This window comes from Pseudopipra pipra, chromosome 1 (assembly GCF_036250125.1).
Source record: "Pseudopipra pipra isolate bDixPip1 chromosome 1, bDixPip1.hap1, whole genome shotgun sequence".
NCBI classification, from domain to species: domain Eukaryota; kingdom Metazoa; phylum Chordata; class Aves; order Passeriformes; family Pipridae; genus Pseudopipra; species Pseudopipra pipra.
In genome coordinates, this window is record NC_087549.1 from 86849050 (window position 1) to 86861333 (window position 12284).

A 12284-nucleotide genomic window follows, 5' to 3' on the forward strand; every position below is an offset into this window, starting at 1 on the left:
GTCCTTCTCTGGGCATGGCTCAGCACCTCAGTGGTTTTCTTTTAGTGAGGAGCCCAGAACTGAACATGGCACTCAAGGTGTGGCCCCACCAGTGCTGAGTATAGGGGGACAATTGCTTCCCTAGTCCTGCTGGCCACACTATTTCTGACACAGGCCAGGATGCCTTTGGCCTTCTTGGCCACCTGGTCACACTGCTGGCTCCTGTTCAGCTGCTAGTCCCTTTCTGTTGGGCAGCTTTCCAGCCACTCTTCCCCCAGCCTGTAGCACTGCAAGGGGTTTTTGTGACCCAAAGGCAGGACCTGGCACTCAGCTGTGTTCAATCTCATACAATTGGCTCAGCCCATTGATCCAGCCTGTCTAAATCCCTCTGCAGAGCCTTCCTACCATTCAGCAGATCAACACTCCTGCCCATCTTGGTGTCACCTGCAAACTGACCAAGGGTGCACTCAATCACCTTGTCCAGATCATGGGTAAAGATATAAAATAGGACTGGCCCTAATACTGAGCCCTGGGGACCACCACTTGTGACCACCCACCAAACAGATGTAGCTCCATTCACAACCACTCTCTGGGCCTGAACATGCAGCCAGATTTCTATCCAGCAACAAGTACACCTGTTCAAGCCACGAGCAGCCAGTTTCTCCAGGAGAATGTTATGGGAAATGGTCTCTAGGTAGACAACATCCACAGCCTCTTCCTCATCCAGTAAGCAGGTCTGTCGTGGTTTAACCCCAGCTGGCAACTAAGTAACACAGCAGTCCACCTCCTCTCTCATTCCCTCTCACTGCCCTCGGGGGCAGATGGGGAGGAGAATGAGAAAACAGTAAAATATAGTACTAATAACGATGATAATAATAATAAAAACAAACAAAACAAAACAAAAAGATAAAAGGAAGAGAGAAATAAAACCCAATAGAAACAAGTGATGCACAATACAATTGCTCTTCACCTGTTGACCGATGCTCAGCCTGTCCCCAAGCAGCAGTCAGCCCCTTCCAGCCATCTCTGCCCAGTTTATATACCGAGCATGACGTTCTAAGGTAAGGAATATCCATTTGGGCAGTTTGGGCGTCTGCTGTCCTGGCCATGTTCCCTCTCCCAGCTTCTTGTGCACCTCCTCGCTGGCAGAGCACAACACACTGAAAAGTCCTTGACCTAGGTTAAGCACTACTTAGCAGCAATCAAACGTCAGTGTGTTAGCAACATTATTCTCATACTGAATCCAAAACACAGCACTTTATCAGCTACTAGGAAGAAAATTAACTGAAACCAGGACAGAGTCACCCACTCATAGAAGAAGACTGGGTTGCTCAGGCAGGACCTGCCTTTCGCAAACCCACACTGGCATGGTCTGATCCCATCGTTGTCCTGCACATGCTGTGTGATGGCACTAAAGATATCTGGCTTCATGGCCTTCCATGGCACTGAGGTCAGGCTGACGGGTCTATAGATCCCTGGATCCTCCTTCTGATCTTTTTTGTAGATGAGCACCACATTGACTAACCTGCAGTTGCCTGGGACCTCCCTGGTTAGCCAGGACTGATGATAAACAATGGAAAGTGGCCCAGTGAGCTCTTCTGCCAGCTCCCTCGGTATGCCTCTATGGATCCCACCTAGCTCCACATGCCTGTCTGTGTCTAAGTGCTGTAGCTGGTCGCCAACCATTTCCCCTTGGATTATGAGGGCTTCATTCTGCTCCCTGTTCCTGTCTTCCAGCTCAAGGGGCTGGAGACCTAGAGAACAAATTGTCTTTCTATTAAGACTGAGGCAAGGAAGGCATTAAGTACCTCTGCCTTTTCCTTATCCTGTGTCCCCATGTTTCCCCCTGCATCCAATGAAGGATGGAGATTACCCTTAGCCCTCCTTTTGTTGCTGATGTATTTATAGAAACATTTTTTATTTTCTTTTATGGCAGTAGCCAAATTAAGTTCTGCCTGGGCTTTGGCTCTTCTATTTTTCTCTCTGCATAGCCTCATGCTATCCTTGTAGTCCTCCTGAGTGGCCTGCCCTTTCTTCTAAAGGTCAAAAACTCTGCCTTTTTTTTTCTCTTTTTTTCCCCTTTGAGTTCCAGCCAAAGCTCTCTGTTTAGCCAGGTTGGCCTTCTTCCCTGCTGGCTCATCTTTCAGCACATGAGGACGGCCTGGTTCTGCGCCTTGAATATTTCCTTCTTGAAGAATGTCCAGCCTTCCTGGACACCTTTGTCCTTCAGGACTGCCTCTCAAGCGACTCACTTGGTCTCCTAAACAGGCCAAAGTCTGCCCTCTGGAAGTCCAGGTGGCAGTTCTCCTGATCCCCCTCCTTACTTCTCTGAGAATTGAAAACTCTGTAGTTTCACTATCGCTTTGCCCAAGGTGTCCTCCAACACTTACATCACCCAACAGTTGGCAAAAACCAGGTCCAGCGGGGCACCTTCCCTAATTGGTTCCCTCACCTGCTGTTTTAGGAATTTATCTTGCACACACTCCAGAAGCCTCCTAGACTGCTTCCCCTCTGCTGTATTATATTCCCAGCAGATATCCCATAAGCTGAAGTCCCCCTGAGAACAACAGCTAGCAATATTGAGACTGTTCTATGGCTCTATGTTCCATGACTCCCTAAAATCAGATCAACAACCATGCTGGTCAAAGCAGGAAGAGCAACTGGCACTGAAAAACCAGTGCAAATTATTTTGTTTGGTTTTGTTGTTAGGTTAGCAGAGATTTGCAAAAATCAGATGTACTAGTTTTAAAATCTTGAAGGACATGTCTCAGATGAAACTGCATGCATTCAATTAACTTGTTTCCAATGCAAAATCTGTTTTGACAATTTTTTTCCCTGATTCTTCTATATACTGGGTAGTTTTATTAATCAAATAATATTGCACATTCTAATAGAAAAATCAATTCCATTAAAATGCAATTTACAGAGACAAGGAAAAATGTATCTATAAATAAAAATGCAACATCCACCAATTAACAGAGAACGTAATGGATAACTGAAATAAATTTACAATAAATCAAGAAAAGACCTTAAAAAAAACCCATAAAAAAATTATTTGCAGAAAAATTCCAACAGAGAGACTTAAAGCTTCTGACACTGCTCATAACTACAAGAAATTAAAGAAATAGAAAGGAAATGAGCTGGAAGCATGCCATATGATGCTACCCTGAACTTATTACCACTGTTAGTATCTTTACAGGCCAAGGAAGGCTAGGGATGTGAAAATCATAGTAATGTTGCTTAGCTAGAATCTCTGGAGCTTATCCAGGCTAACATCACACTTGAAGTAGGCCTACATGTAACAAGGTCAGGTCAGCCATGGTGCTGTTTGGTTAAACCTGTCACAGAAACCTTCAAGAATGGAGATGACAAACTCTCTCAGGGGAGATCTGCTCCAGCCTTGCGCTGCCCTTCTGAAGAGAACTCCCTTCCACTAGATTCCCATGTATTAAGACCACTGAGCTTCAGTCACATTAAACAAGCAAGAAACTTTTAAGTTCGGATTATCTTCATTTACAACCAGATGTTTTCTGTACCAAAACTAGACACAACATAATGCCATTATTTAAATCACAAATGATATTTAGAAATACTCCTTAAATCCATTTAGTTGAGATTGTAATCCAACACATCATAAACCATCAGAAGTTCTAATTTTGTCAACCACACAGAAGAAAATAGTACACTCATTACAAACCATCTTTTTGACTCAAAACCTAACATCTTGCCTCTCTGTATATTGATTTTCCCCCAGTACAAGTCACTTTCCCTTCCTCAGACTGTCTGCATGGGTAATAAGGCAGAAGGGTAGACATGAAATTACTTACAGTCTACTAAATTCTCTCTCCCTGATGTTAAAACCTGGCCTATACATCTGGGCCTCTAAACACTCTGTGACATTTACTTCAGGACTCTGGAGATGCTCCTGTGTTATTCTGAAGACTGACAGCGGTGACCTCAGTTACTCTAAGACATGAATGATATTCTTCAAAGTTACTGGTCAAGTTCTTCCAGGTGGTAGAAGAAAATCCAGCACTACTAAATGACATATAGAATATATTTGCCAGGAAAGTCATAAACAAAAAATATTGAATTTTCCATCACAATCTATATGTACACCTGTCCTGGTTTGTCTGGGATAGAGATAATTTTTTTCCTGGTAGCTGGCACAGTGCTGCAGTTTGGATTTAGGATGAGAGTGATGTTGATAACACACTGATGTCTCAGCTGTTGGTAAGCAGGGTTTACACTAAGTCAAGAAATTTTCAGCTTCTCATACCAACCCACCAGCAAGTAGGCAGGGGCACAAGAACCTGCGAGGAAATACAGCCAGGATGATCCAAACTGGTCCAAAAGATATTTCATACAATATGGTGTCATGCTCAGCATATGAACTAAGGAGAAAGCTGGCTGGGGGCTGATGCTTGGGAACTGTCTGGGCATTGGTTGGCAGATGGCGAGCAACTGTATGTGCATCACTTGTTTTGTATATTCTGATTCTATTATTATTATCCATTAATTTTTTTGTCCTATTAAATGTCTTCATCTAAACCCACAAATTTTACTTTCCTTCCCGCTTCCCCCCCATTCTCTCCTCCATCCCACTGGGGAGCAGGGAGTGAGCGAGCAGCTGTGCGGTGTTTAGCTGCCAGCCAGGTTAACCCAGGGCAACAAAATTAGGAGAAAAAGCACAGTAAGCAAATAAGGAGACAATAAACAGCTGATCATACTCCAGACGTACACTTACAAATATGCACCGTTTGCAATAACAAAGTATTCTGACATTCTCTAACCAAAATCACAAATCAATAATATTAATCTCTAATACTTCCTACTTTGCTACAAGTTGGTTCTTTACTAAGTGTTAACCTAAGTGTGGTTCTAACCTAACCACACTTAGGTTAACACTGGAGGTTAACTCCAGTGTATTGCCATATCACATTACAGCAGCTCTGAGGACACGGCAGGACTGCTTATCTTGGCATAGAAGAAGCTAACGGGGCATCTATTTTACCTGTGGGTGTGGCATGAACACCGAGGCAGAATTGTTGTTGTCATCCCAGCAGATCTCTAAACATAACAGCTGCTGATCATTTCTTGCTAGAAAATGCTATTGCTTTTAGTGCTCACAAATGTGTATACACCACAAGATTTAATATGGTTGCTGATTTTACAGTGTCTGAGGACAGACCCATCAAAAACTGAGATATTTCCCTTACAGAAAGAGACAACTTGCACTTTGATATGGTGGCAAAAATCAGACGTGCAAGGTAACCACATATCTTAGTTTTCTATCCTTTAAAATTTGCCAGTGAACCAGGTACATACATACTTCATTTTTTGGGGGATCTGAGGTTTGAGTATGGTTTATTGGCAAGAGATTACAACAACTTCCCCTGTGCTCCAGCAGCAAGGGGCTGAGCTGAGGGAGGGGTCCATAAATGGTCTGTGAGGCTGGTGCCACCAGTTACTGGTACAACCAGTAAGGTGGTCCTGGCTTGCTTCCGCTGACTGCTGCAGATTCAGCTTCCTCACTGCTCACCCTCCAGCACAAACCCATTGCAGAAAGCATGCCATGGCCCAAACAAGAGCTTCATTCGGCTGTTCACCAACTGCACATCTTATGGGCCTCAAGCCATCTTTATTACGTACAATCCTTTCTTTGTTAGCCAGAACCAGGGCAACCTGGGATACAGGACAGTGAAAAGCAGAAGGCGGCCTTGATAGCAAGGGAACATGATTGAACTGCTGTCTTTCTTCTCATGAGGTTTGTGGAATACTTGTGCCTTGAAGAGCACAGAGTGCACCACGGTTATGCAAGTTCAGAGGCTTTTGTTCCCAATTCTTCCCAGCTGGAGATGATTCACTGCAAAAGTAGCTCACATGTCTCTGCCTGTGGTCCAGTTAAGTGGAAAAGTGAATAAACTACCAGTGGACAATGCAATTTTGCAGTGCTGGTGGGTAGCACCCCCCGTACACACAGCAGATTATCTAACATTCACCAGGCTTATGCCTAACCTTTGCCAAAAAACAGTGCGTGTCTTTCACTGATAACCAGAGAAGGCAGGCAGGCAGGCAGGCAGGCAGGCAGTGTAGCATCCTGTGTGGCAGGATGAGTGAACCCTGCTCCTGTTGCACACAGCACCCTGAGCCTAGACAAAGCACATGGTGGTAGGGTTTGGCTGTAACCTGGCTCCGGCTCTTCCCTTCCAGGAGAGACACAGCAGCCAGACTAGACACAAACTTTGTCAAGTTCACAACTTATTTAGGGTTGGAAGGGACCTCTGGAGATCACCTAGTCCAACCCCACTGCTAAGGCAGGGTCACCCAGAGCAGATTACACAGGAACATGTCCAAGTGGATTAGGAATGTCTCCAGACAGAGAGACCTCTCTGGGCAGCCTGTTCCAGTGCTCTGCCACCCTCAATGTAAAGAAGCTCTTCCTCATATTGAGGTAGAACTTCATGTGTTTTAGTTCATGGCCGTTACTCCTCATCCTGTCTCTGGGCACCACCAAAAAGAGTCTGGCACCATCCTCTTGACACCTCCCTTTGAGATATTTAGATGCATTGATGAGATCCCCTCTCAGTCTTCTCTTCTCCAGACTAAACAGGCCCAGCTCCCTCAGTCTCTCCTCATCAGAGAGATGCTCCAGACCCCAAAAACATCTTTGCAGCCCTTTGCTGGACCCAGTAGGTCCTTGTTGTTCTTGTACTGAGGAGCCCAGAACTGGACACAGTACTCCAGGTCGGGACAGTCTCTGTCCTATCCCTTCCTCCTACAGCAGGCATGGCCCTTACCCTGGTGCTTTCGAGGCAGCCCTGGGTCTGGCACAGGGACCAGGGGCTGCCCATTCCCTGCGCTCCGAGCCGGGCCCAGGGCAGTGCGCGTCCCGCTGTCGCTCCCGCCTCCAGGGCAGGCTCGGCTCCCCCAGAGGCTCCCCGGGTTCCGCACTGCCCCGCACCCGCGGCCCTGCCCCAAGCGCCGCCGGGACCCCCACGCCTCGGCAAGGAGACCCGGTGCCACCGTCCCCCCCGGAGCCCTTCCCCGCACCTGTAGTTGTAGCCGCTGAAGCGCTGGCTCTCCCGCAGCAGGGCGCGATACAGCCGCAGCACCTGGGCACGGCTGGACGCTGCCATGTTGCCGGCACCGGGGCGGCTCCTCCCGCGACGGCGGGGCCCCTTTTCCCCGCCCTCCCGCCTCCCGCGCCGGGCGGGCGCAGCCGCGGCGGGAGCGGGGCCGCAGGGCCGGCGGTGAGTGAGTGGCGGCTCGGCCCAGGCCCGGCGCAAGGCCCGGGCGGGGCGGGGAGAGGAAAAGGCGCGTCCCCGGGCGGGGCAGCCCCCGGGGCGGCGGGCTCGGGGGGCCCGGGAGGCCGGGTCCTGCCGTGTCGGGACTGCCCGGCAGCTCCGGCGGGGGGCACAAGGCGCGACCTGCCCCGAGGCTCCTGTCGGGCTCGGCTGTGCCCCTGTGAAAGGCCCGAGGCGGGGAGGGAGGCCCGAGCGGCTGGGAAAGCGAAAGCAGCGCTCAGAGACGCTGGTCGGTGACAGCAGCGTGGCGGTGCCCACCCCGCCCTTGTTGGTGTGTCACAGGCGGTGGGATGTGGTCCGGGGCTGGAAGCTAGCAACAAGTGATGTGTGCCAGGGGATTGCATCGAAATCGCTGTAGACATTTGCAGTCAGTGTTCCTGTACTGGAGAGGGTCCAGTGGAGGGCCACAAAGATGATGAGGGGTCTCGAGCATCTCTCTTATGGGGAGAGACTGCAGAAGCGGTGCCTGTTTAGTCTGGAGAAGACTGAGAGGGGATCTCATCAATGCATCTAAATATCTCAAAGGCAGGTGCCAAGAGGAGGGTGCCAGGCTCTTTTCAGTGGTGCCCAGAGACAGGACAAGGAGCAGTGGACATAAACTCAAAAAGTTCCACCTCAGCATGAGGAAGAGCTTTACGCTGAGGGTGGCAGAGCACTGAACAGGTTGCCCAGGGAGGTTGTGGAGTCTCCCTCTCTGAAGACGTTCCAAACCCACCTGGACACCTCCTCCCCATGTAACCTGCTCTAGGTGACTCTGCGTTGGCATAGGGCTTGGGCTAGGAGATCTCCAGAGGTCCCTTCCAACCCTAACTGTTCTGTGATACTGTGAAATCACTGCAGACATTTGCAGTCAGTGTTCATCAGTGCCAGTGTACTAGACTCGAGTGTGTTACAGTGTCATATGAGTTGTTCCTCTCTCAATATCCCGTTTTAAGAGGAATTCTCCTATTTAAACTAGCTTGACCTGTATAGTTATAGTTCAATTGCTGGTTAAGTAGTGAGAGCCTCTGACAGAGATTAGCAAGGATTTCCTGCCTCTTTTTATTTCAGTGCTTTCAATGCTTTTATTTCAATGGGAAACCTCTATTTCGTAACTCTTTTCTTGCTTTTTTCACCACCCTGAGAAATGACCACATGGGTTTTATCAGTGCCCTCCTCTAAGGTTCTCCATTTGTACAGGTTTTCAGAAAATGAATAACTGTGTTGAACTTTGGGTAAATTTAACACACAGGCCCCATGTGTGCTGAAACTGGAGAGGGTAGGACACAGTAAGGAATCAGTGTACAAGTGCCTGTGTATCTTACAGTCCACAGAACAACAGACCGAAGCCATTTAAAAAGTAGATTCTACCTGTTTATTTGCTAATTTTTGGTCTTTCCTCTCTGCTGTGAGTGTGAGCCTCTTCTTTTGCTTAAGAACTTCTTTTGCTGTTTATACCAGAGGCATCCTGATCCTTTTGTTGCTGGAAACAGCACATATCTAGCATCCTCCTTTGCAGAAAGTTTTACCACTGCAGAATAACTTTGTACCTTACAGGTATGGTGCTGCAGGTATATTTAGTACTGATATTTTAATGTTATTAATAATACAATTTATTTATAATCATGACAGAGCTCCTACTTTCTCCACAGTATGCTTTTTATATAGTAGATGTATAAATATCTATCATGTAGATATTCTACATGTCTCTGGCAAAAGTGTTTTAATTGCTGCTACTAATTAAACTCATTTTATTATATATGCGCTTTGGGTATTATTATCTGTGTCAGTTGTGCATCTAATACAATTTACAGTTTGTTGCAAAGAACTAAAATAGTTCTGTGCTTCTGAATGTAAATAGAGACACATATGGAATTATGTCAAATTCATCTCTACAGGTATGTTATGTTTTAGCAGCCCATTAGGCTTCTGGAAATGGAGGTTTTTCCATACATAGAAAATGTCTTGGATATTCTCTTTATCAAAGCCCAGACTAGAAATGTTAAGAGGAAATGTTGCATTTTTCTAGAAAAACGTGAGCAACTACAACACTGGGATAAGCAAAACTTCGGTTTGAGAGTTTAACAAAGTTATGTGACATCATTCTGTGGATGAGTGTGGCAGTTGTTCCATGGAATTTTGCAAGAGCCTTCAGTTATTGTTGGAAATAAAGTTTTTGTGTTACGATCTTCAGCTCTAAAAGATGAGAGAGTAATTAGGATGAAAGCATTAAACAAATTTTGTTTACATGAACAGTATTGATTTAATAGTTGAAAAGCAATTATAAATTATTTTGAAATAGCCTCTGGTGCTCATCCTGTTCCTGAATCTCCCTGACAGTTTCTGTGAGTTTCATTTTTAATTTTTTTTTTTTTTCAGTAACCATGTTTTTCTCTTAAAGAAGCCTGGAAACCCCATATGTTTAGAATAAGCAATAAGATCAGGCAATGCATTATCAAATTCAAAGTAAACCTATCAAAGGAGAGAAATCTTTTCTCTTGTCTCCTTTACGTAGTGTAACCTATAATACACTCAAGGAGGGAAGAACAATTTTTAGCAGAAACTTGTAATCTTTGTGCAGTTGGATTGACATTTTTATCTGGAAAAATTAATATTTTCTTATGTATTTTATTATTGCATTTCCTTGGAAGCAGTGGATTATGGTCTCAGAAGCAATGAATTATGGTCTCAGAAGTCCTGTCATTCTGCAGGAAGTGGACGTTGCCTCTGCTGTGACTGGAGTACACGTGTTTCTGCTGGCCTTTGTATATGTGCATCACTGCAAGCCTGCAGAGAATTTGAAGGACAGACACAGCTCAAATGACCATTGTTGTGTCCTGTGCCTATGTATGGGGAAGCACTAATAGCCACTTAATTAACTACCTCCTCATTCCTAGGGGAAAACCACACCTGAATTTAATGCAGTCATCAAGCCAGAACCAGTCAGTACATGGGTGGATTCTCCCCCCTTTTCCCCCCCTGCCCCCAAACCTCTCTTGTTTAAAATTTAGTGCTGATTAATTATTATATTTTATGGAGATTTTTTTTGTACTTGCAGTGATACATATAGTTAATGTCTAAAGGAGTTTGTGGGTGTTCATTTGTGCAGAAGTCTTTGCCTTCACCATTTGGTCTGAGGAAGGAAGGTGGCATGTGCCTTGCCTTTCTGCATCTCTTGGGATAAATAAGCACTTTGAGAAGGACAAAATAGTATCTGTACCTGGAACATTTACTAATATTCTAAGTATGTAGCTGCTAAAAGTAAAGGAGGAATTTGAATTAAATACCTGCAGAGACTGTGGACTGGTGTGAAAAGAAACAGCTGTTCTATTCTCTGGAGCATATTTGATGTCTTGTCGTATGTTGCCGAATAGTTCCTTGTAGTGCACCATTTCAGCTTTATGACATGGCACTGAACACTTTCAGAGAGCATGTGTTTTCCTGGTACACTGCTGTTGGTTTTTGTTATTTTTCTTTGGGGGTCAGAATGATAATTGATTGTTGTGATATTATCATCATCTCTTTTAATTATTGTTTTTCAGTTTATGACAGCACTGCTAACTTTACCCTGCTGCTGTGGTATGATGTCTCTCTTCTTCTCTGCTCTTAGTTCCTGATTGACAGTGTTGTGCACAGGGAGATCCTATACAGCAGAGTAGGACCGTTAGAAGAAGGATTGTAAATCACAAGAATTTCAGGATTTCAGTGACAAGTGTAACAAACTATAATTTAACCATTCCCTATGGTGAATAAGATTTCCACAGTATTAACAGGAGGCCTTGACTCACTCTGCTATTAAAATATTTATATTAAATTGGTTGCCCTAAAGAAAGGAATATTTTTATTCAGGAGGAGAAACTTCCATTTTTCAAATTCAGCTGTACCCCTAAATTCTTCGTGCATTTTGAAAAATTTTGCCTAGAAGTTCAAAGGGAAGGAAAAACCATGACAAAACTCTTATCTCAGTTTTTGTGAGTTTTCCCCATCTCTTTCCAACTGAATTGCAGAATGTTGTGTATTTTTTAAAGTAAGATTGTAAGAACAGTAATAATACGAAAACCAAATTCCAACCAGTAGTGCATTTCTGTTGTAATACTTGGTCTTCTAAGGGAATACCTGTTTTACCACTGATCCTAAACCTTTACTGGTTCATGATCTCTTGTGCTGCAGGCACTGAACTGAAAGAAACACCAAATTTTGTTTTCCTTGTTGGCCACAGTTTTAACTTTCTAATTTCTTGTGGCAGTGTGCAACAGCAGAGGACTTCATGGGCATTGTGTTGGCTGATAATTAAGCAGCTGATATGAAGCAGCTGGACAGTTCAGCAATCCCAGAATAACTTCTGGATTGATGATATGCATTGTTAATATATACCATATTGATTTTAAAAGATGTTGTTAGTGGACATATGTTGGAAAAGTACTTTGAAATGCTTGAAATAAAAATGCTATGAAACTCCAGAATAAAAGGATAATTTTGTGTAACAGTAATAGGCGAGAGAATAAATAATAGAGGATTAAAATTACCAATAGTGCTTAAATAGTTCAGCGTGTAATGGTTGTATCAAATGTGAATGACACTTTGAACCTTAATGCTGATGAAAGCCAAGGTATTTTTTATAATGAAAACCCCATAAGAAATTAACATTTTTTTGCTATGTGGTTCTTTGTTATACTGCAATCTTACTCAGAAATCTAATAATGAGAAGCATAAAGGACAGAATTAATTAGGTGTTCCCATCTATGGCCTCATCAATTCAGAAATGTTTTCTTTGCTGTGCTTTCCAGTGTTTTATCAAATTTAGCCTTAAATAACTTTCCTTTCTGTGGGAAAATATATTCTACTTTATATAGTGTTGCTGTTCAGAAATGTTTTCTGATGCTCAGCTTATGCCACTCTCTTCCCTGAGTTCATCCCACTTTTTAATTCATGCCCTTAGAGTCAAGCTGTTTAATTCCTCTCCCTCCTCTGTGATTTACACTATTGTCATATTTCTCAAGCGCAGTCATCCAGCCAGGC

The 12284-nt window shown here is 44.5% G+C and overlaps 2 protein-coding genes across 10 annotated transcripts in view; one reads left to right on the top strand and one right to left on the bottom strand.

Annotated features, from left to right (window-relative positions):
• LYRM4 (LYR motif containing 4) overlaps nt 1-7145 on the bottom strand; it is a 91235-nt gene extending 84090 nt beyond the window's left edge. For all 3 annotated transcript variants that reach the window (XR_010432402.1, XM_064663674.1, XM_064663669.1), the window contains exon 1: nt 7033-7145. Coding sequence is in view for 2 of the 3 variants with exons in the window: in XM_064663674.1 (XP_064519744.1) it covers nt 7033-7118 (86 nt within the window). In the remaining variant the exon portion in view is untranslated. The remainder of the gene's footprint in view (nt 1-7032) is intronic.
• A 12-nt stretch (nt 7146-7157) lies between these two features.
• The window catches only part of FARS2 (phenylalanyl-tRNA synthetase 2, mitochondrial), a 240492-nt gene continuing 235365 nt past the window's right edge, over nt 7158-12284 (top strand). For 3 of the 7 annotated variants that reach the window (XM_064663603.1, XM_064663572.1, XM_064663631.1), the window contains exon 1: nt 7158-7232. The gene's annotated coding sequence lies outside the window, so the exon portion shown is untranslated. Of the gene's footprint in view, nt 7233-7318; nt 8192-12284 lie in introns of those variants that run through there. The other 4 variants (XM_064663596.1, XM_064663562.1, XM_064663624.1 and 1 more) reach the window with 3 other exon arrangements.